The sequence below is a fragment of the Oryctolagus cuniculus genome, chromosome 15, assembly GCF_051225735.1.
Source record: "Oryctolagus cuniculus isolate XC-2025 breed Fujian yellow rabbit chromosome 15, ASM5122573v1, whole genome shotgun sequence".
NCBI classification, from domain to species: domain Eukaryota; kingdom Metazoa; phylum Chordata; class Mammalia; order Lagomorpha; family Leporidae; genus Oryctolagus; species Oryctolagus cuniculus.
The window spans coordinates 41,646,980-41,672,764 of NC_142881.1; the positions used below are offsets into that span (position 1 = coordinate 41,646,980).

General features: G+C 39.5%; 1 protein-coding gene across 1 annotated transcript in view; it reads right to left on the bottom strand.

Annotated features, from left to right (window-relative positions):
- Positions 1-17,210: 17,210 nt before the first annotated feature.
- Positions 17,211-25,785, bottom strand: part of LIPK (lipase family member K) — a 42,108-nt gene continuing 33,533 nt past the window's right edge. Inside the window, exons 9-10 of the mRNA XM_008270160.5 lie at positions 23,149-23,220; positions 17,211-18,063 (exon numbers count right to left, since the gene is read on the bottom strand). Of these exons, the coding sequence (XP_008268382.3) occupies positions 17,830-18,063; positions 23,149-23,220 (306 nt within the window). The 3' untranslated portion in view covers positions 17,211-17,829. The remainder of the gene's footprint in view (positions 18,064-23,148; positions 23,221-25,785) is intronic.

The window sequence follows — 25,785 nt, forward strand, 5'->3', positions numbered from 1 at the left end:
TCTGCCCTTTCAGCTTTCTGTGATCTCATTCTTTGAGGTTCAATAATATCTTGTGTCTAATCATTCATGGGGCAATGATGTCCAGTAAAAATGTTGTTACTTTTCACATATGTATGACTGTATCCATATGTAGGTCACCACCATAAAAGCACATGGAAGTTACCTTGGCAATGAGAGCAACCAGCTAGTTATTTGCTATTTGATCTTGGTTACCTTAGTTATTTCTGATATTTAGTTTCTTCAGATGTAAAATATGGGTAATATTATATAACTCATAAACTATTGTGATGATCCAATGACATAATCTGTACTTTGCATATTACTTGGCACAGCAAGAATTTAATAAATACTAATTCTCTAGCCCCATATGCACAGTCAACACCTCTTCTCCTCTTCCCATAGCAGAAAGCACTGCATCAGATAAAATATTAGAGATTATTTAATTGATTAATGCAAAATAATTGGCAGATACTATTACATGGTAATATTGAACTGTGTGAAGCTATAAGGCGTCATGATTAATCAAGAGTATTATCCTCTGCCATGAGATAGCTTTGGGTTCATCCCTGCCTTTGCCATTTCAGGAAATTATTAACTGCAGACTGTCACTCTCTCTCTCTCTCTTTTTTTTTTTTTTGATAGGCAGAGTGGACAGTGAGAGAGAGAGAGACAGAGAGAAAGATCTTCCTTTTCCGTTGGTTCACCCCTCAATGGCTGCTGCGGCCGGCACGCTGCAGCTGGCACACTGCAGCTCCAAAGCCAGGAGCCAGGTGCTTCTTGCTGGTCTCCCATGTGGGTGCAGAGCCCAAGCACTTGGGCCATCCTCCACTGCACTCCCTGGCCACAGCAGAGAGCTGGCCTGGAAGAGGGGCAACCGGGACAGAATCCGGCGCCCCAACCGGGACTAGAACCGGGTATGCCGGCACCGCTAGGCGGAGGATTAGCCTAGTGAGCCTCGGGGCTGGCCTTTCACTCTCTTTATCTATAAAATGGGAGAAGCATAGAACCCATCATCAAGGCTATTGTGGGAATCCACAAGATACTGAAGAGAAAGCACTTAGATAGTGCCTTGCAAGTCCTAAGTGCCTAAAAATATTTAGCTTAAAAATATTAAGCTTTTGTTCATATTATTAATATAAAACATATCCAAGTCTCAGGAAAGCATGAAAAGAAAATTTGTGATTAAGCAGGACTTAAGATGTCACTTAAGGTCTTGGTATATTTTATTCCTATATAAATTAAGAATTTTATTTTTCCATATATGATTATGGTCATGACAAAAACCATTAAGCTTTACATAGCATTTAATAAGTAATTAGATTTCAAGTTGGCTGAACAGGAAAAAGATGTGCTGATTTTGATTAGGAGAAGACAGCAGAAGAAATGCAGAGGGAATGTATTCCCAGGAGAGAGTTGGAGAGAAATTTGCAATGGAAAATCTGCAGAAAGAAGAGAGATGCCATGGAGCAATGTAGAAGTGTGGATGCACAGCAATGAGAGGGGACGCCACCCAAGACTCCCATAGCTGGGGGCTGGAGGAAACCCCAGCTTCTGAGAATGAAGTGAGAGCAGACTGTGGAAGCCCATCCCACTGGTGATAATGCCCGAGGAAGAGCCTTGCAGGCCACACTGACTTTGAGTCAAGCCTGGAACTCTGGCAGGGGGCCAGGGTACTTGTCTAATCCAGTAAAGGAAAAGCACATTTCTTTCTGCCTATCACCTCACAGGATGCAAGCAACTGGTGGGGAGAAGACATCTTAATGCCAGTAGATGCTGAGGTGGCTCTCACATGCATGCAACCTGGGTATTTTACCGCAGGGAAAAATCTACATACCCCACTGACTTTGTGTCTGGCTGGGAGGATGGACAGGGGGCTGGACACCCATTTAGGGTTGTGAGATGCTCCAATTCTTTCAACCTATCATGGGCTCTGGGCTCACACTGCCAAGGCAAAGCACCCACAGGCAGCTGGTTCTTGGGAATGTCTCTGCTGCCTCCATGGATGCAATAGGCTTATGGGCTGAGAGCAGATCCTCCGCACCCTCCATCTGTGGGAAGCTTACGACCTGGGAATTCTGTGGCTGCATGACAGGATGAGGTGTGTAGTTGGGTCTCTGGGCAATCACTGTATTTGGCATCAGAGGCTCAGAGCTCCCTGACTGCCTGGGGTGGGTCATTGCACCAGGATCTGTGCTATTCATGAGCCAGCATGAGTGGGGGTTGTACCCATTGTGGGATAACTCCAGGCACTGAGCATCTTGGAAGAGAGGAAGTGAGGTTGTGATTACTCCAACAGGTGTGATCATGTCCTCCTCACTGCTGACAGCAGAGATCTGCCATGCCCAACTTGGGTGTCACCCTGTATTCTCACCCCACCCTGGAGCATCGACCAGAGCTCCCTGGCCCCACCCAGCACACAACTCTGGGTATTCACTGAAGAAGAAGACATTTCACTAAGCCACAGAGGAATAATTCAAGATACAACCCATCAGAGGAGAGAATCAGCAAATGTTTCCACAAATACCTAAAAATAAATGTGGAAATACAGGAACCAAAACAAGGAAGACAATATGACTATCCAAAAGGAAAACAACACTTTAATATTAGAATCTGAAGACAAAAAGATGGATGAAATGCCTGAAAATGAACTCAAAAAATGATCATAAAATCACTCAGAAACACAGAGAAAGAAATTCATGAGATAAAGAAATCCATACATGATATGAATGAAAAATTTGCAGATGGAGATCTTGAAAAGAAATCAAGCTGAAATATTAGAAAAACAGAATTCAGTATGTCATATAGAAAATACAATGGAAAGCTCAACAACAGACTTGATGAGGTGGGAAATAAAATCCAAGCTAGAAGACAATCCTTTGAAATATTTCAGAAAAAAATTAGAAAAATTGAAAATAGTGTTTGAGACTTATGGGATACTATCAAATGACCAAATATGTGTCTTAGGAGTTCCTGAATGTGTGGAAGGAAAGAATGGATTGGAAGGCTTAATCAGTGAAATTAAAGCAGAAAACCTTCCCTAATTTATCGAAAGAAAAGGACATCCATGTACAGGAAGCACATAGAACCCCTAGTAGATATGACCAGAAAAGATCTTCACTATAACACATTATAATCAAACATTCAACAGTAAAACATAAGAAAAGATTCTAAAATGTGCACAAGAGAAATACCACATTATCTTCAGGGCTCCCCAATTAAACTAAAAACTTGTTTCTAATCAGAAACCCTATAGGCTAGGAGAGAATGGAAAGACATAGCCCATCCTAAAATAAAGAAACTGTAAATCCTAAAAAAAGAATACTGTACCCTGCAAAGCTCTCATTTATAAATGAGGGTGAAATAAAGACCTTCCAAAACAAAGAGAAATTGAAAGAACTTGTCACCACTTGTCCAGCCTTATAAATGATTCTTAAGGATGTACTACACATGGAAACAAAACAATGGTCATTATTATGAAAGGATGTGAAGGCAGAACAATCTCCTACTAAAAGTAAAAAGGTAATACATAGCAAACAATAGGCATATATGTGGGAAAATGGTATGACCTAATCATAACTTATCATTAAAAATCTTGAATGTAAAGGGCCTAAATTTTCCAATTAAAAGATACAGATTAGGGCCAGCACTGTGGTATAGCAGGTTAAGCCTCTTCCTGTGACATTGACATCCCATGTGGGTGCTCTGCTTTGGATCCTGCTCCCTGCTGATGTACGTGTGAAAGCAGCAGAAGATGGCCCAGGTGCTTGGGCCCCTGTCCCTGTGTGTGAGACCTGGATGAAGCTCTTGGCTCCTGGCTTCAGCCTGACCAAATCCCAGCCATTGTGGTCATTTGGAGAGTGAGCCAGTGGATGGAAGATATTTTTATCTCTCTTTCTCTCTGCCTCTGCTTCTCCTTATCTGTAACTCTGACTTTCAAATAAATCATAAAAAACACTCTCAGTAAAAAAAAAAAAACAAAAATGATTTAATTGACCTTGAGATATGTAGGCCTTAAGTTGGATCAGTAGTGTCCCATGCTATGGTTCTTAGTCTGAGTCTATGGAGCCCAAGAGTCTACAGAAGGGAGTCAATAGGATGACACATTCCTTTAAAAGTTATTAAATTTTATATGGTTTTGTATATGCACAATTTTCTAAGGAGAAAACCTATAGTTTCATTTTCTCAAATGATTATGTAATTTACATACATTTAAGAAAAATTATATGAACTTTTGTCTCTTTTTCAATATTTGCTTATTTAGAAAGAGGTTGAGAGAGAGAGAGAGAGAGAGAGAGAAAGAAAGAAAGGAAGAAAGAAGGAAGGAGAGATAGAGAGAGACAGATTGTCCATCAACTAGGTCATTCACCAAATGGCCACAACAGCCAGGCCAGGCCTGGGCCTGGCCAAATTCAGGAGCCAAGAGCTTCTTCTGGGTCTCCCATGTGGGTGGCACTGGCCCAAGCATTTGGACTATCCTCCTCTGCTTTCCCAAATCTTACAGGATACAGTGAAAAGAGTGTAAAGAGGGAAGTTTATAGCAATTATTGCCAACATCAAGAAATTGGAAAGGCACCAAATAAATGAGCTTTCAATGCATCTCAAGGATCTAGAAAAGCCAAAACAAATCAAACCCAAAATTAGTAGGAGGAAAGAAATAATTAAAATTAGAGAATAAAGAAAATTGAAGCAAAAAATACAAAATATCATTGAAATGAAGAGTTGATTTTTTGGAAAAATAAACAAAATTGATACACCATTTGCCCAACTAACCAAAACTAGAGAGAAGAGACCCAAATCAATAAAATCAGAGATAAAAAAGGAGACGTAACAATAGGTATCGCAGAAATAAAAACAAACATCAAGAATTATTACAAACAGCTATACGCCAACAAATTGGAAAATCTAGAAGAAAAAGAGAGATTCTTGGACACATACAATCAACCAAAATTGGGTCATGAAGAAATAGAAAACCTAACAGAGATTGAATCAGTAATAAATAACCTCACAGAAAAGCTCAGGACTGTATGGTTTCACTGCTGAATTCTACCAGACTTTTAAACTCATCCCAATTTTCCCAAACTATTCAAAACAATTGAAAAGGATGTTATCCTTCCAAACTCTTTCTATGAGGCCAGCATCCCCTTAATTCCAAAACTAGAGAAAGACAGAACAAAGAGAACTATAGAGCAATATTCCTGATGAGCATGGTTAGAAAAATCCTTAACAAAATACCAGCTAATTGAATCCAACAACATATCAGAAAGATCATTAGCCAGGACTATCTTGGATTTATCTTGGTATGCAGGGATTGTTCAAAATATGCAAATCAAACAATATGCTAAATCACATTAAAAAAATTGATGAATAAAATCCATATGATTATTTCAATAGATGCCAAGGAAACATTTGATAAAATACAACCATCTTTTCATAATGAAGACCTTAGGCAAATTGGGTATAGAAGGAACATTCCTCAGCACAATCATGGCAATATATGATGGACTCACAGCCAGCATCATATTGAATGGGGAAAAGCTGAAAGTAGTGCCCTAGATCTGGAACCAGACAAGGATGCCCCCTTTCACCATTAGTATTCAATAGAGTTCTAGAAATTTTAGCCAGAGCCATTAGGAAAGAAAAAGAAATCAAAGGGATACAAATTAGAAAGGAGGAAGTCATATTATCCTTGTTTGCAGATGATATGATTCTATATATGGAAACTGAAAGGCTCTACTAAGAGTACAGTTGCAGAATATAAAATCAACACACAAAAATCAATAGCCTTTGTATACATAGACAATGCTATGGCTGAGAAAGAACTTGTAAGATCAGTCTCATGCACAATAGCTACAAAAATTTTAAATACATTGGAATAAATTCAACCAAGATGTGAAAGGTGTATACAATGAAAATTAAAAAAACATTAAAGAAAGAAATAGAGGAAGATACATAAAAAATGAAAAAAATCTTCAAAATTTGCAGATTTGAAGAATTAACATCATCAAAATCCATATTGCCATTAGAAATTTATAGATTCATTACAATCCCAATCAGAATACCAATCACATTCTTCTCAGATCTAGGAAAAAACAATGCTAAAATGTATATGGAAACACAAGGGAACCCTAGCTAAAGCATTCTTAAATAACAAAAACAAAGCCAGAGGCATCACAATACCAGATTTCAAGACATACAACAAGATAGTTATAATCAAAACAGCTTATACTGGCACAAAAGTAGACATGTAGACCAATGGTACAGAATAGAAACCCCATAAATCAATCCACATATCTGCAAACAACTAATCTTTGACAAAGTAGCTAAAATCAATCCCTGTATAAAGGACAGACTCTTCAACAAACAATGCTGGATCTCCACTTGCAGAAGTATGAAACAATACCCCTACCTTATACCTTATACAAAAAACAACTTTAAATACATCAAGGATCTAAATCTTTAACCTGATACCATCAAAATACTAGAGGAGAACATTGGGGAAACTTTGTAAGACATTAGCATAGGCCAAGATTTTTTGGAGAAGAGTCTGGAAGCACAGGCAATAAAAACAAAAACAGGCAAATGTGATTACATCAAGCTAAAAAGCTTCTGCACTGCAAAGGAAACAATCAACAAAGTGAAGAGACAAATGACATAATGGGAGAAAATAATTTGCAAAACAAACAACTTATAAAAGATTAATATCCAGGATCTATAATAATATTCATCTCAAGAAATTCAACAACAACAAAACAAATAATACAGTTAAGAAATGGGCTTGAATGCACTTGAACAAAGGGGACTTGAACAAGCATTTTTTTTTTTAATTCTTTGACAGGCAGAGTTAGACAGCGAGAGAGAGAGAGAGAGAGAGAGAGTTATAGACAGAGAGAGAGAGAGACAAAGAGAAAGGTCTTCCTTCCATTGGTTCACTCCCTAATGGTTGCCACGGCTGGCATTGCACCAATCCGAAGCCAGGAGCCAGGTGCTTCCTCCCGGTCTCCCATACGGGTGCAGGGACCCAAGCACTTGGGCCATCCTCTGCTGCCCTCCCAGACCACAGCAGAGAGCTGGACTGGAAGAGGAGCAACCGGGACTAGTACCTGGCACACTAATTGGGACTAGAACCCATGGTGCTGGCACCGCAGGCAGAGGATTAGCCAAGTGAGCAATGGCGCCGGCCTAAACAAGCATTTTTTAAAATATGGCCAATGGACACATGAAAAAATGCTCAGGATCACTAGCCATCAGGGAAATGCAAATAAAAACCACAATGAGGTTTCACTTCTCCCCAGTTAGAATGGATATCATAGGGGCTGATGCTCTGGGTAGTGGGCTAAGTCTCCACCTACAGTGCTGGCATCCCAAGGGGGCACCAGTTCATGTCCTGGCTGCTTCTTTTCTGATCAAGCTTCTTTTTTTTAATAATAATTTTTAATGATTTATTTATTTTTATTTGAAAGTCAGTTACACAGAGAGAGGAGAGGCGGGGATGGGGGAGAGAGAGAGGGAGAGAGGTCTTCCCATCCGATGGTTCACTCCCCAATTGGCCGCAATGGCCAGAGCTGCGCCAATCTGAAGCCAGGAGACAGGAGCTTCTTCCAGGTTTCCCATGCCGGTGCAGGGGCCCAAGGACTTGGGCCATCCTCTACTGTTTCCCAGGCCACAGCAGAGAGCTGGATGGGAAGTGGAGCAGCCAGGTCTTGAACCGGCGCCCATATAGGATGCCGGCACTTCAGGCCAGGGCGTTAACCTGTTGTGCCACAGCGCCGGGCCCCCTGATCAAGCTTCTTGCTAATGGTCTGGTAAAGCAGTGGAAGGTGGTCCAAGTGCTTGGGTCCCTCCACCTACATGGGTGACCCAGAAGTATCTCCTGGCTCCTGGTTTTGGATTGACCCAGCTTAAGCTGTTGAGGCCATTTGGGAAGTGAACTAGCAGATGGAAAATCTTTCTCTATATCTTTCCCTCTCTCTATCCATAACTCTACTTTTCAAATAAATAAATAAAATCTTATTTTAAAAAAAAGAATGGCTATCATATCGGGATCAATAAACAATAAATGCTGGTGAGGATGTTGGGAAAATGTACCCTAATACACTCTTGGAAGGAATGGAAACTAGTACAGCCATTGTGGAAGACAGTATGGACATTCTCAGAAATCTGAAGATAGATCTACCGTATGACCCAGCCATTGCACTCCTAAGAATTTTCCCAAATGAAATGAAATCAGGGTAATACAGAGTTATCTGTACCCTCATGTTTGTTGCAGCTCAATTCACAATAACTAAGATATGGAATCAACTCACATGTCCATCAATTGATGACTAGATTAACAAAATGTGATATGGACACTATGGGACACTAATGAAAAAAGGAGAAAAAGGAAAAAAGAATGAAATCCTGTCTTTCACAACAAAATGGATGCAAATGGAAACCATTATACTTAGTGAAATAAGCCAGTCTAAACAGTCAAATATCATATGTTTTCCCTGATCTGTAGTAACCAATAGAGTACAAAGAAATGCATTGTATATAAGTGAAATTGACATTCGGAAATTCAATTATTGTTTATAGCCCTTGTCTGTACTATTGCGGAGCAGTGTTTATTGTTTTTCTTCTTCTTCTTCTTACTATTTGTTGAATTCTTTACTTAGTGGAGGTTTAAGCTTATGATTATAAAATAAACAAAGCATGTCATTATTAAAAAAATGTTGTTTGGGTCAGTCACATCCTGTCAGAGTATATGGTTCTGAGTATGGCCTCTGTTTCCTATTCCAGTTTCCTGTTAATGTGACCCTGGGAGGCATCTGGTGATGGTTCAAGTAGTTGGCCTCCTGGCACCAAACTGGGAGACCAGAATGGAGTTCGTGGCTCCTAGATCAGGTTCCAGCCCAGCCGCACCTGTCATGGGCATTTGGGAAGTGAATCTGTGGATAGCAGTGTTCTCTTTTACTCTTTCTCTGTCTCTCAAACACAGAAATGAAAATTAAAATTTTTTTTAATAATTTTTCTACCACCTATCTCAGAAGGTACACATTTACACACATATATGTATACCATATATACATATACACATATATGTACATATACACACATGTATTTAAGGAATCTTCAAAATATTCGTGGACAATGTATTTTGTGAAAAAATCACACAGGATTTTTTATTTTGGCATGAAAATCAACTCATTTTGAAATTCCATTTTCCATAAACTTTTTGAAGTGCCTTCATATATAATATACCTGTTTTATTTGTATATGCAGATATTCATGTGCACATTCACATATATTTATTGAAAGGGTTACTTTCTGGAGAACTTGGAAAAATCCATAGCAGGAGCTAAAGCTTTAAGCAAGGAGTCAATTTTCTTCCGAGTTCTTGTTCATCACACATACCTAGTTGCTTTGTGAGTATAGAAGATGTCATTTCCTCTCTGAGCATTATCTGGGAGATGTTCAAAGGGCAGATATGTAAGATCACAAAAATAAACATGAGCATGATTAAAGTATTGAGACATTTGGCCAGATCAGTGGGTCTCTTCTGTTTTTTCTTTATTTACTTTTATTTATTGGAAATGCAGTGAGACAGAAAGAGAGGAAGAGAGATCTTACATCCACTGCTCCACTTGCCAGAAAGCCACAATAGCTGAGGCTGGGCCAAGCCAAAGCAGGAATCTGGAACTCAATCCAAGTCAACTACATGGATGGCAGTGACCCAATTACTTGGGCCATCACTGCAACCTCTCAGGATGCATGTTAACTGGAATCTGGAACTGGGAGTAGGGCACTTGAACTCAGGCATTCTGATGGTGCATGTGGGCATTTCAAGCAGCATCTTAACCACTTTACCAACCACTTGCTCCAAGATCAGATTCTGAGACAAACCTGGTCACTACAATATTTCCCAAAGCATTCTCAATGGTGCTGTTTGAAATAGTGAATAGCAGACACAAAAAGCACCAAACTAGAAACCTTGTGAATTAATCCCACTACTAATTATGCTCAATGACCTTCTTTCTCTAGACAGTATGTTATAAAACTAAATGCAAGAGTTAATATGCTCTAAATCCTTACAGCCTTTCATAGAAATCAAAAAGTCTCATGTAACACATTTTGATTCTCAGAAACATGGGCAATAGAATTCTACTAAACTAGTAAAAAATACAAGCAAAGTGCCAGTAGATGCGTCTAATTGGCACTTCTTAGGAAGTTGCATGACTTTCAGGAAGAAAGGGAACATATGAGGGTACTTCAAAAAGTATGTGGAAAATGAAATTAAAAAATCAGTTTATTTGAGTGCAAAAATTAAAATCCATACACACAAAGGGTTTTCAAAAACTTAAAGGGGAATTCAAAAATTCTGAAATATGTGCATAGTTCTTTCATAGTTTATTTTCTAAGAATGTTCTGAAGACTCTTTTTTTTTTTAAACTTTTATTTAATGCATATAAATTTCCAAAGTACGACTTATGGATTACAATGGCTTCCCCCCCATACCGTCCCTCCCACCCACAACCCTCCCCTTTCCCACTCCCTCTCCCCTTCCATTCACATCAAGATTCATTTTCGATTATCTTAATATACAGAAGATCAGCTTAGTATACATTAAGTATGGATTTCAACAGTTTGCTCCCACACAGAAACATAAAGTGAAAAATAATAGATGATTTTTTAAATGATGATGAAATCAGAGCAGACCTATTGTCATGTTTAATCCCAGTGAGAGTCAAGTTGGGAATTGATAATTTCTTTTCTTTTTTTTTTTTTTTTTACAGAGGATCAGTTTAGTATGCATTAAGTAAGGATTTCAATAGTTTGCACCCCCATAGAAACACAAAGTGAAATATATTGTTTGAGTACTCGTTATAGCATTAAATCTCAATGTACAGCACATTAAGGACAGAGATCCTACATGAGGAGTAAGTGCACAGTGACTCCTGTTGTTGACTTTACCAATTGACACTCCTGTCTATGGCATCAGTAATCTCCCTATGCTCCAGTCATGAGTTTCCAAGGCTATGGAAGCCCTCTGAGTTCTCCGACTCTTATCTTGTTTAGACAAGGTCATAGTCAAAGTGGAGGTTCTCTCCTCCCTTCAGAGAAAGGTACCTCCTTCTTTGATGACCTGTTCTTTCCACTGGGATCTCACTCGCAGAGATCTTTTGCCAGAGTGTCTTGGCTTTCCATGCCTGAAATACTCTCATGAGCTTTTCAGCCAGCTCCGATCCCTGTTGAACATGGTGGTGGGAATGGGAGAGGGAAGAGATGTATAATTTGGGACATGCTCAGGCTGACTTGCCCCAAGTGGTGGAGTTGGAAGCATACCAGGGGATTCCAATTCAATCCCATCGAGGTGGCATGTACCAATGCCATCTCACTGTTCCAGGTGATCAGTTTCAGTTCACAGTTGGTCATGGTGAAGGGACTGGGAGTCAAAGGGAGCACATAGACAAGTCTAGTACCTGCTAACGCTAACTGATGGAGTAAATAAAGGGGAGAGTGATCCAACATGGGAAGTGAGATACTCAGCAGACTCATAGAATGGCAGATGTCCTAAATAGCACTCTGGCCTCAGAATCAGCCCTAAAGGCATTCGGAGCTGGCTGAAAAGCTCATGAGAGTATTTCAGGCATGAAATTTTAAAAATTAAATAAGAAATAAGTAATTATATTTAAAAAACCATTTTCACAATTAGTATTGTGCTAAATTATTTTACTGTTGTTCAAACTATCAGCATTTATTTTTTACAATCTTTTCATCACACATAACATTTGTTAAAGTAAGTTTTTATACTCTCTGAAACACAGAGACATACTTCTCATATAATATTTCAATTACACATAAACATTCATAGTGTATTTGGTATTTTTACAAGATTCTACATAAATATGTTGCTTTTGTATGATTGAATAGAATTTCAATTTCAAATTTTTGATTAATATATAATATCTGTACCTTTTTATGGGTACAGTGTAGTATCAACACATGGTAAATTCTCTTAATGCACTATTTTTCAATACCCCAATAGCAACAGTACTAACATTATCTTCATTTTATGGATTAAAGTGTTTAAAAACTGTCCATGAATAAATGCTCTGCTATGCAAATATGCTTTGTATACACCTTTGGTCTTCATGACAGTATATGGGGTAGATAGGAATAGATGTTTCCATTTCTTAGGCAAGGACACTGTCAGAATCAAAGATAAATGACCCTTCCAGGGTCACACAGCTAGTAAGGAATGGAGCTGGTTTTGGATTTCCCATTATTTAACATTAACAAGGGCATTTTTTCCCCATAGTGATTTTTTTTTAAGTTACCTCTCAACGTATAAAAAGGAAATATTAATTATGCCTGTGAAAGCAAATTTTAAAAGAATAATAAGTGACACAGAAATAAGACATTTTTTTCATCATGATCTTTATAATTATTGGTAGCACTCACACTGTCAGAGAGGAAGACCTAATAGACAGCTAGTTCATTTCACTAAGGTAAAGGTACACAGCTAACATTATGTTGGTAAGCAGTGTACAATGGCTGGAACCACACTGAAAGGGCTGGGCAAGGAAAATGGGATTCAAAAGGTTTGAAAATCTTCAGTCCCAAGTAGGAGGTCTGAAGTTTGAAGATAAGGCAAAGGCCTCATCACAGGGGACAGCGATTTCTCAAAACCACTGGCTGTGCTCTGTATAAAGGAGAGAGTACTCTGTTTTGGCTTGGGTGACTCTCCACTGTCGGAAGGCAGAGATTCATGAGGAGGGATTACCTTGGACGTGGTCACGTGAGATGACTCCTAGCTACCACCTTGGGTGTTGTGGTGGTGGAAAAGCCCTCATGACACATCCGTTGACAGATGTGTCAGATGAATAGCCATCAGCTGGCAGATCTGGCCTGATTCTCTGACAATTGGACTTGACTCATAAGTTGGGTAGCCTGTTTTACATATGCATGTACACTCCTATTGTATCCTGACATTATCCTTATCATCCCTGGTCCCAGTTGCTGGTTCAGCCACTCCCTTTCTCTAGCTCTTGTGACACTGATTGTGCCTTAGTCTTCCTATCCACCTTAAATCTATCCTAAATTCTATTTTTGACTACTGTACAGCTTCCCAGGGTTTCTCTAACAACGAGGTGCTCTGAATATTCATTAGGGCAATCTATTCTGGACTTCCTTGCCTGTATTTTCATGGACACAACACATGGAAGTGTTAAGAACCTGAAGTTTACATATAGGTAACTTTGGGTGAAAGACCTACTTTTGCTGTTAATTCTTATATATTTGACCTAAATTACTCAAATTACTCAGTCCTGTCTTTTTTTTTTTTCGAGGCAGAGTTAGACAGTGAGAGAAAGAGACAGAGAGTTATAGACAGTGAGAGAGAGACAGAGAGAAAGGTCTTCCTTCCATTGGTTCACTCCCTTATGGCCGCTACGGCTGGCGCTGCGCCGATCCGAAGCCAGGAGCCGGGTACTTCCTCTTGGTTTCCCTTGCGGGTGCAGGGACTCAAGCACTTGGGCCATCCTCCGCTGCCCTCCCGGGCCACAGCAGAGAGCTGGTCAGTTCTGTCTTTGAGACATAAAAACTAGTAAATAATAGTTATTTTAATTACTATGTTCCTTATATTAAGATTCCTCAGTGGATTTTAAATTCAGTTTAAATGATAAAGGTAAGAATCGTGTTTTCCTTTTTTTATCCCAATCCTCCAGTTAGTAACATAAAATGTGCAGTGTACATTTTTTAGATTAATGAGTGATTACTTTGTGGAGTTATTTGGAAACTTTTTTGGACAAGGTTGCAGAGACACACTGTCACTAAAGAGACACCTGAGTCTCCAAACCTGGCATAAAGCAGACCTATGGTGAACTGAAGACAGGTCAGTGTTAACGTTTTCTCCATTTTAGAAGCTGCCAATGTTGAGATCCCTGAGCACGTAATGCAGGATCAAATTTAACATATTAAACTGATGTGATTGGTGAATGTTGTTCATGTACCATGAGACTCCTGCTGAAAATGAATTATTAATAAAAAAAGAATTTTCCTAAGATATAATAATAGAAATAAGAAAATCTTACTTGATTGAGAAATGCATATGACAATTTTAATTACATGCCACTAAGTTTAACGTAAGCTGTGTGGGCAACTCTTGCCAATGAGGATGGGAAACCTATGTGAGAAGAGTTAAGGATGCAAACCTGTTGAGTAGATGAAGTGTACCTGGTTAGGATGCAGAGGTAAGTGTCATTGAGAAAGCAGGTGAAGTCAGATTTTGAGAAAATCCTGAAAAACATAAAGGAGTTAAGACAGATGGAACAAAATGAAAAGCAGAAAGCCACTGTAGATTCAATATAATTTCATAGTGAAATCACTATTTCAGGGAGTAAGAGGAAGCTAGATTAGCAGAGAGCTTGTACTTCGAGATATTTGGGAGGAAGCAGTAAAACTCTACAAAGATTAAGGTGGTAGAAATACTACATTAGACTAATATTATGGAGACATGATTCTAATCCTAGTTTACTCACTAACTTAGGCACCTTGAATAAGTCACTAAACTCTAGAACTATACTTACTTATATCTAAAACCAGAATGTTGGGGGCCAGTGCTGTGGCAAAGCAGGTAAAGCTGCTGCCTGCGGTGCCGGCATCCCAGATGGCCGCCAGTTCAAATCCTGGCTGCATACTTCTGATTCAGCTCTCTGCTATGGCCTGGGAAAGCAGTAGAAGATGGCTCAAGCCCTTGGGCCCCCGCATCCATGTGGGAGACCCAGAAGAGGCTCCTAGCTTCAGATTGGCCCAGCTCCAGCTGTGGTGGCCATCTGGGGAGTGAACCAGCAGATATGGAAGACATCGCTCTCTCTGCTTCTGCCTCTGCCTCTCTGTTAACTCTGATTTTCACATAAAATAATCTTAAAAAAAACCAGAATGTTGAATCCCATGTGAGTTTCCTCAAGATACGTACAGTAAGACAATCTTAGATAGATTAAAGAAGAACTTAAAAGTTTTTAACAGTTAGGTTTTTTTTGTAGTTACCTTCTATGTGTCAAGTTATACTGGCCCTGCATTAGCATAATAATGTAATTCATAAGTAGAATCTTGATTTTTGCTCCCACATTTGAGGGAATTCTAGAAATCCCACGATAAAAACAAAAAAATTGGAAGTAATAAATCATATTTTCCAGACATTGGACAGCTTAGGTCTGTGACCTCTACAGGAAGAAAACAAATGAGATGAGCTCTATGAAAAATTTTGAGTTTCTGCCTACCAGAAATTTCTGGGTTGCAGTAGAGGCTCATTTAAGTAGACAGAGATTAGGATTCAGGGTGGTTAAGGACAACAAAATTTGTGGATCAAAATGCTGGAGAAAAAATAGCAATGTAGAGAAAGAGTTCCAGTGATATACAGAGGCAGCCCCTTGACCTTGTTGCTAAATTATATTCTGTACAATCAAAGGACAAAATTCCACAAGGGTAGACAAAGTAAAACTTTCAGAGAAAGAACAATTGATAGGGAACTATATATAAAATAATTCCTAGTATGTAAATAATGTATATAGGTATTAATTTGGGTTTCCATCAGCCAGCATGGAAAAACTTTTCGAAACACAGAGGTATTCAGTGGAGACCTCAGAAAGTGCACACCTTCTTAATAAGGCAAAACTTCTTCAGAGCAGAGGCCTGCCCTTAATAGGATAAAGAACATGCCACAAAACAATCACACTTACCTGCAAGTAAATTAACTGAAAAACATTTCCAATCCTATTTAACAGGATAAAACAAAATTCAACATTCAGTAATGCAAAATTCAATGTCTGCCATCCAAGAAAAAATATTAAGTGCTCAACAAAGAAGGAGCCATTACCAGGAAAAATGAATGTATAGAATAAGCATATAAATGGCAGAAATGATTGCATAAGTAAAAAGTATGCTAAAATAGATACTATTATATGCATACTAACTTAAGGATTTAAAGAAAAACATTAAAATAAGGAGGAAAGAAACATAGATATACAAAACAACCAAATGAGATTTTCAGAGATAAAGAATACCATACCCCAAATGAAATAGATACCAAAAGTAATTATAGTAGTTAGGCACTGCAAAACAAAACATCTGTGAACATGAAAACATTAGAGTAGAAACTGTCTAAAATAAAGCAGAGAGAGGTTAAACACTGGGGAAAATAATCATATTCAGTGACTTCTGGGTCAGTCTCTAGTGGTCTAACACATGTAATTAGGTGTCTAGAAAAAGGGGGATATAGGAAAGATTTAGGAAATAATGGCTTGGGGCCGGCGCTGTGGCACAGCGGGTTAAAGCCCTGGCCTGAAGCGCCTACATCGCATATTGGCACTGGTTCTAGTCCCGGCTGCTCCTTTTCTGATCTAGCTCTCTGCTATGGCCTGGGAAAGCAGTGGAAGATGGCTCAAGTCCTTGGGCCCCTGCACCCGCCTGGGAGACCCAGAAGAAGCTCTTGGCTCCTGGCTTCTGGCTTTGGATGGGTGCAGCTCCGGCTGTTGCGGCCATCTGGGGAATGAACCAGCGGATGGAAGACCTCTCTCTCTGTTTCTATCTCTCTCTGTATAACTCTTTCAAATAAATAAAATAAATCTTAAAAAAAAGAAATAATGATCAACATCTTTCCAAACATGATGAAAACTAGCATCTGCAAAGCTACAAAGCCTATCAAACTCCAATCAGAGCTTGCACCAGAACGAAATTAAACCTCATTCAAATTGCTGAAAATCGCTTACAAACTCTTAAAAGAAGACCACAAAACATACATTAAGTAGAAAGAAAAAAAGATGGGAAACTACAGACTTATTGTGATGCATGCCACAGGATGATGCCCAACTTTTTAAAGCACTAAATTAATAAAAATCAAACATGAATTATGTCCATCTAAAATTCTATTTTCAGGAGAAAATGTCTCTTAGTGATAAAAGCCAAAAGATTTTTTTCTGGCAAGCAAACACTGAGATGATTAATCCCTGGCTGATGTGCAAAGCTAGAAATATTCGAGGAAGTTCATTAGGCCAAAGGAAAATAAATGAAATAAGGAATAGGATCTATTAAGCTTTCCAAGAAAGAGATGATGATAACAATTATTACCATCATTATTATAAATAAGACATATAATCTCACATTATTGTATAGTCATAGTAACAGTAATAGTATAGTAGTTTACTATTGCTTTTAACAAATTAGCACCAACTTAGCATCTTAAAACAACACACATTTATTATAGCACTGTTTCTATGAGTCAATAGGTCAAACTTTGGTATAACTGGGTCCTCTGCTCAGGGTCTCATCAGATTGCAATCAAGGTAATGGCCAGGTTACTTTATCAATAGTACATTTTGCTATAAAACAGTGGGCTTTCAAGTTCATTCAGGTTTTAGGCAGAATTCATTTTCTTGTGGCTTGTGACAGAGGTATCTGGTTTTTGGCTAGTTACCTGCTGGAGGTCACCCTCAGATCCTAAAATCCATGTACAGTTCCTTACAATGTGGGTTTCAATACACATGTTCATTTCATCAAGCTATCAATGAGATGTTCTTTTTCCAGTCTGCCTAGATTGTTACATAATGCAGCATAACTGGGGAGTGACATTCCCACACCTTTGTCACAGAACACAACCTTACTATGGATGTGACATCTGTTTCCTTTATCAATTCTGTGTTAGAAGGAAGTCTCAGGTTCCATTCACACTCAAGGGGAGGGGATCACATAAAGCCTTGGACACTAGAAAGCAGAAATCATTTGGGATCATCTTGGGGTCTGTCCCTTTATGATTATGAAAATCCACTTGCTTGGAGAAAGAAAATATTGTCCATTTTATGAACATTCCTTCATCAACCTAATCATGTCTTGGTAAATTTCCTGGGGTGCATCCAGTCCCAGGTAAAAATCCACATGATTGTAGTATGGAATCACTTTGTAATAGATGAGGTTTGCAATTTTGGGCAGCAAAATTTCAATATCCCGGGGATCAGCCACAATATCCTGGCCACCACTCCACATTGCCGTTGGAACTTCCATCTTAGTAATGTCGTATAAAGGAGGCGTAGGCTAAACACATTAAAAGAGATATTTAAAAAGCTCTTAAAGAAAACCATATTACAGAAATAACATTAACTCTCAGTGGTTAAGCTTGTTTGTCACCCACTAAAAGTGTGCAGTTAGGATACATGTATTGTATAAATATCAAAATGTTAAAAATAATAAAGTACTGTTTGTATAAGAATATGAATTGTGAGTCAAAAAGACAACTGTTATATTCCTGACTTGCACTTTGGAGAAAAAGGACAAGATCCTAGAGGAAGAGGCTTTTTATTTCTATGGAGGATCATCTTTTTTTATCTGAAATAAAATAAAATGTTTGATAGGATAAACAGCCCTTTCTATCCACAGAAATCTGGGCTCAGTGGTGTTATTGGTGTGAGAGCATCCACAGAGCATGCAGACCAAAGCATGAAAACAAATATTTGAAACATGGTGTTAAAAGGGAGTCAGACCATTACAGAGAATGAGTGGCTCTAATGCTAAACTTCCAGCAAGTTTTGCCATATCCCTTCTCTTCATCATTGTGCTGATCCAGTACAACCCTATTACCCTTTCTTTCTTTCTTTCTTTCTTTCTTTCTTTCTTTCTTTCTTTCTTTCTTTCTTTCTTTCTTTCTTTCTTTCTTTCTTTCTTTCTTTCCTTTTTTTCTTTTTGACAGGCAGAGTTAGAAAGAGAGAAAGGTCTTCCTTCCATTGGTTCACCCTCCAAATGGCCGCCAGGAGCCAGGTGCTTCCTCCTGGTCTCCCATGCGGGTGCAGGGCCCAAGCACTTGGGCCATCATCCATTGCCTTCCCAGACCACAGCAGAGAGCTGGTCTGGAAGAGGAGCAACCAGGACAGAATCCGGTGCCCCGACTGGGACTAGAACCCGGGGTGCCGGTGCCACGGAGGATTAGCCAAGTGAGCCGCGGCACCAGCCCCCACTAGCCTTTCATTCTTGTGGCCACAGCGGTTGAGATGAGCACATTGTGGGGAGCAACTGGGAGCAACTCGGACTAGACTAAGTTACTGGAATTAAGACTTATTCTATGCATCTGCTTTCCCACAATATGGCGCTGAGAAGGGAAACAGCTTCTACACAGCTGCCTCCAGTTCAACCAATAAACTGTGGGACCTGCTCCTGATTGGAGGAGAGCAGCGTACTCGGCGTGTGGGTAGCAGAGTTGGGATTGGTGGAAGAGGACTACAAAGGAGGAGAGAGACGGCATGCACCAGAAACATCTAAGGGGAACATCTGAGGGAACCCCTGTGCAGCCCCCGAGAGAGCCGGCCGGCGGTGTGCCGCTCCCCCGCGGAAGTGGGGAAAGTGGCTAGGGGGAACCGCCCTTCCACGGAGGTGGAAGGGTCGGTAGCCAACCCGGGAAGAACCAGCAGCAAACCCGGGGAGGGCCGAGCAGACGAAAGAACAGCGCATGGTCCTGTGTCGTTCCTCCACGAAGACGGGGAGCGACACACATGACTACAGTGGGAGCAGAGCTCTCTCTCAGACAAGTTTTTCCAGAGGTATTTGAGAAAATAGTTGCTTTCTCTTGAGTTTGAGATGGAAAGAACTATATAAAGCTAAATATATCCCATCACCAAATTACCACTATTTTGGAAAGAACCTAAGAATGAAAATAAGCATATGCAAGCAGAATTGAGAAGAACAGGGGAAGGGAGGAAGGAAGATGAGGGAGGGGGGACACAGAGAGAGACCTGACGAGCATGGATAGTGTTTAAATTCCTGGCTATCACTAGTTTGCTACTATACTTTTCATTTCAGTAATGAAGTAATTTTTAACCTAAAATAGAGTTTGTTTTTGCTACTTGCAGCTGAATAATCGGGTACTAAAAACATTATTTCATGCTATGGAGTGAATTGCATTCTCTGAAAATTCATATGTTGAAGTCCTTATGTCCAATGTGGCTGTATTTGGACACAAGGGTTTTAAGGGGTAATTAAAATGAAATCAAGTTCATAGAGGATGGGGTCCTAACCCACAGTACTAGTGCTCTTGTAAGAAAAGGAAGCCTTGTGAGTGGTGCAGTGGTACAGCGGGTTAAGACACTGCCTGCAGCTCTGACACTCCAAATGGGCACCAGTTCAAGTCCTGACTGCTTCACTTCCAATCCAGCTCCCTGCTAATGTGACTGGGAAAGCAGTGGAAGATGGCCCAAGTCCTCGTGCCTCTGCCACTTATGGAAGAGACCTGGAAGAAGCTCCTGGTTCCTGGCTTCGGCCTGGCCCAGCCCCAGTGCTTGTAACCATTTGGGGATTGAACTAGCAGATTGAAGATTTCTGTTTGACTATCCTTCTCTCTCTGCAACTCTTCTAAATAAATAAGTAAATCTTAAAGAAAAAAAAAAGAGGAAGTAATATCTTTCCCCCTCTCCAAGAACACACACCATGTGAAGATGTAAGCCATGTGAGCACACATCGAGAAGGCAGCAGTCTGAAAGTCAGAAAAAGAGCCCTCACTAGAACCTGACCATGCTGGCAACCCTTTTAGACTATAAAACTGAGAGAAAGTAAACTCCTATTGCTTAAGCCACCAAGTGTACAACGTTTTACCATGACGCGCAAGCTGATTCATACACTGTAGTTTCTGGGAGAGAAGATTTTCGATGTTTTCACCATGAGGAGATGATAAATGTTAGAAGAGATAGATAATTTTTACCCTAATTTGAATGTTACACAGGGTATACATGCATTGAGACATCACATGGTGCCCCATAAATACATACGACCTTTTTGTGTCATTTAAAAATATAAAGTGTTGAAAGATCTACATATTGAATTCATTATCCTTAAGCAATGGTGTGTAGTAAAAAATGAGCTTGTTTTTGCTTCCTTTCAAACTATTAACAAAGTGGCACTGATCACTCACACCCAAATACACCATAATTAATTTTAGCAGTCATATTAGGAGCAAGAGGTAACATGGACAAGGTGTAGAACCTGATGAAGCTGTTACCTCAGCCAGGGAGAAATTTCTTGGAGCACTAGACATGTACCTGTAGGAGAGCCCTGATCATGTGACTGTGCACCTGGAGTTCTCTTAGGAGAATGACACTCAGGCAAAGCCCACTGGCATAGTCATTCCAGGTGTTACTATCATATAGTATTGTGAGGCCTTGAAGCTTAAGAATAAATGGTAAATGAGAACATAGAACCTTGAGAAGGTAATATGAAGGCAGAAAAGGAAGCAAGCGTACATTAGCACTGACCAGCAGTGCATGCCAAGGGAAGATGGGCTCTAGAAAGCAAGGTGCAGGACCCCAAAAGTGAACTGCAGAAAATGAGAAAAGAGGCACACTTTCCTGGCTCAATGTTTTTTTTTTTTCCCAGTAGAAGAACACAAAAATATTTCATGGCAAATGTTGAAAGAGTTGAAGTGTAGAAAAGCAATGCAACACAGAGGCAGCCACAAGCATTAACAAGCTTGTGGAATAAAGTGGATCTGAGGAGCTCTTGAAACCAAAGTCTCTTTACTCCAATTATTTAATTACTCATCTAAGGATGACAGGGGCTATGTAGAAGAGTGACAAAGTAATAATGAAAATAAAGATTTGAATTCAAATGGCATTGAATAGCTTATGACCCAGATAATATTTATTTTTTAAGTGACAAAATTAGTGTGTGTGTGTGTGTATACAGATTTGTCTAGAAAATTTTTTCACTTACTTTCTTTTTAATAAAGGGCTACTAGTGCTTACATTGGTAACTACACCTGTCTAATTTATGGTGCTATTAATTCTAATTGTGACTAAGGGTATACCTTTTAAGCATGAGTACAGTTTATTTTCAGTTTTAGGTTTTTCTTTTTATTCCTCCAAGGCCCCAAGGAAATGAGCTACAATTAACCTGAATCATCATGTAGTTATGGTTTCGGTTGAATCTGTAAAATAATGATAAAGCTAATAGCTGTGACCGAACTCTCATCCAAGCAGGTGAGTATTACTGGACAAAGTCATCATGTAAAAAGTTTTCCCTGGTGCTGGCACTCATGTTGGTTAACAAAGTGCCCAAGTTCAGTTTCCAGCCCTGGCTCCTGATCTTGGTCTCCTACCAACAGATATATATATATATATATATATATATATGTATTATATATATAATAACAGATATATATTTATTATATATATTATACATTTATCTCTCTATATATTCTTCCTTTGCATTCTCTCTATATCTATATTTATATCTATATATCTATATATCTATATCTATCTCTATATATCTATATCTATATCTATCTATCTATATATATATACATATATATATATATAGAGAGAGAGAGAGAGAGAGAATGCAAATGAAGAAATATTCTTCTAAGTGGCTAGTATTTGATGTCCCAAAGAACAATTAGGACATTGTTCTTTCATTATATGAGAGGGATAAGAAGTCAGCATGAATTGAAAACAAAGACTGTTGATTTTAATTCTCTTTAAGATATGATACTAATTAAATCCTGGATGTTTTAAAATTTTATTTTATTTTATTTTTTGAGAGATGAGAGAGAGAGAGAGCGTGCGCTCCCATTTGCTTCCCAAACACATACAATGGCTAGGGGCTGAGGCCAGGAGTCAGGAGCCAGGAATTTGATCTGGATCTCCCATTTGGGTGGTAGGGACCCAACTACATGAGCCATCACTGTTGCCTCTCGGGGTCTGCATTACCAGAAAGCTGGAATCAGGAGCCACAGCTAGATAGGCGTCAAACCCAGGTACTCCAATGTGGGATACAGGTGTTTTAAGCTCCAGGACAAGTGCCTGCCGCAAGTTTTGCTTTTTGACAAGAAATAACTGCTGGGGAAGAATAGATTTCAGATCCAGGAATCCCTAATTCATATTCTCTTTTTATAGTAGCTAATTAACTTTGGCAATTTACCAAACCCAAGTCTTTGGAAAAATGGGAATAATACTTACCTTGCAAAGCCATTGTAAGGATTAGTAAAAATGATATAGAACATGATAGGAACCCAATAAGCAGCATGTGACAAGCTATAAACATTATCCAGTGAGATAGATGGGAAGTAGTAGGTGCTTAATGAATTGATATCATTTTTATTAGTTCATTTGCATTATACGACTATGCTGATTTTCACTGTACCTGATGGAAACGCAAGATATTTTGATCAGGATTTCCCCAGTCAAAAGCTTGGAGCTGACCAGAATTAACAACCTAAAAAAAATAATAATAATAAAAAGCACGTTAAAATGATAAAAGAAAACACTGTCCATCTAAAGACAATAAACAAAAAATATATAAAGATTAACATTGTGTTATACTCTTTAGGCAAATAAGCTAAATTTCAATAGAGATTAATAAGTCTAATAAGTCACTCCAAATTTATAATGAGATAATAGAATGAGAATAGCAAGGGAGTGGTGATTCCATCCTCCTGAGCTGGCAGTTTCCTGTGAAAACAAGTTACAAATCCCACCCTTCTGGATGGTTTCTTGTTTTATCACAAGCAAGCCAGATAAGATAAAGGATTGTAAATCAGGTCTTTTGATGGGTTTTGTCCCTGCCTTGTAACTGAATGTCAATCTGATTGTCAAGTTTTTTTTTGTTTTGTTTTGTTTTCCCAAAATTGTGCTTAAAAACTACCACCAGGCACTTTCTCTTGGAAGCCCCCCTCCATACTGCTCTGGCTGGAGTTCTTTGACTCCGATAAATCATGCTTTTTATATCTAAAAAAAAAAATTCAAATAACAAAATGTTAGGTAGGAAGTCAGTTATGAGCTTATGTGTGTGTGACATAAAGGCCTGAAGAGAAGACATCTATGTCCAGCATATGCATCTGCTGACAATATTTTAGGGGCAGCCCGGTATTCGCATCCTGCCCTGCCCCCTTCTACCTGATAACCTGCCAGGTGGAAATCCCCACTCCTTTTGCCTGACAAATCTTCCACAATCTCCCAGATGCAGCCCAGTATCTGCATTTCAAACACCCTGCTCCGGATCCCCATTCTCTAGGGGGTCCTGCTCACCCTTCCTCTGAACCCAGGATGGCGCCAGCTAGGCTTCCTCCTGTCTGATACCTTCAAGGGAAAACTCAGATAGGAGCTTCTGAATATTTACAGCCATAAAATCCTTTGTTTCAGGAGGAGATGTGTGAAGACAAAGACCCATCTCCTTAAAAACCCCCAGCCTCAACAGGACTGCACGCTCAGCCCTCTGCCTCTCTGCTGAGCCGCCCACCTGGTCTGGCCAGGTGTAATCTCTCCATTCAACCATGTAACCTCCCCTCCCCCCCCAGTCTCTCAGGCTGTCTGGAGAGGTGCCCATCCATCCTTACGGATGTCCCTTCCCTAATAAACCTTGCTATTTTACCTCCCACTACTCTCTGTCTCATGCCTGAATTCTTTCTTGCGCGAAGACAAGAACCCTGCAATTTCTCCGGTAACAGTGCCAGCATTCCATATGTGTGCTGGTTTGAGTTCTGGTTGGTCCTCTTCTGATCCAGCTCTCTGCTGTGGCCTAGAAAAGCAGTGGAGGATGGCCCAGGGCCTTGGGCCCCTGCACCCATGTGGGAAACCCAGAGGAAGCTCCTGGCTCCTGGCTTTGGATCAGCACAGCTCCAGCCCTTGTGACCATCTGGGGAGTGCGCCAGCAGATGTAAGGCCTCCCTCTCTCTTTCTCTCTCTCTCTCTCTCTCTACCTCTGCCTCTCTATAACTCTACCTTTCAAATAACTAAATAAATCTTAAAAAAAAAAAAAACTTGAATTGTGTCCAAGTTTGATAGATGAAGCTTTGATCCAGGACAAGGTATTTGTGAGATGAAAATAACAACATTCTTTTCATAGGATTGTGAAAATTCAAGAGGGTAATGCATATAAAGTGCATAACACCTACTAATGCTCAACAAATAGGTCTTTTATTAATAGTGTTACAGGTTAATATCTTTTTCCGAGATACTTGGAACCAGAAGTTTCAGATTTCAGAGGGTTTTTTAAAATTGGATTTGGAAAGCTTCATAGATTTTTTGCAGTTGAGCACGCTTAAGCTGAACATTTGAAATATTCCAAATCCAAAGATTAGAGCTAATGGAACTGTATCACCATCTAGAAAGCTTTTGTCCAAATATTTGGTCCCCAAAATAATTTATTTCTAATATAGAAAGGATTTTTCCATCAAAGGAGAAGAGTTTTCCTTAAGAGAGGTCAACTGTGAGATATCTAAGGCATTGACCATGAAATTTATAGAATGGAGATGTCAATGCTTTCATTGAAATTGCTGTGAGAATCCAATAATACTGAACAAGGCGATACATGTGAACAGCAAGAAGGGCACATAGTAAGTGGTCAATAATCGTGATACTGAATTTGCATAATCTGAAAGGTCATGTCCATCAGAGGAGCTGTATGTCTCCTCATCTACAGAAGACTCTTTGCCCCAGAGATCTTTCTTCCCATAGATATTTGAAGAGTTATGTCCTGAGAGGTCAACTCTTCAAAACATTTCAGAGATCCTAAAGCAGTGCTTCACACTATCAATAAAGTGATTCTCAGGACAAGCATTTGGCACAGCAGTTAAGAAGCTGCTTGGGACACCCATATCCCATGCTGGAGTGTCTGGGTTTGAGTCCTGCCTCCACTCCTGATTCCAGCTTCCTGCTAATACACTCCCTGAAAGTCAGTGAGTGACGTCCATGCAGGAGATTGGGATTGAGTTCCAGGCTCCTTGCTTCAGCCAAGCCCTGCCCTTACTGTTGCTGGCACTGGGGGAGTGAACCAACAGAT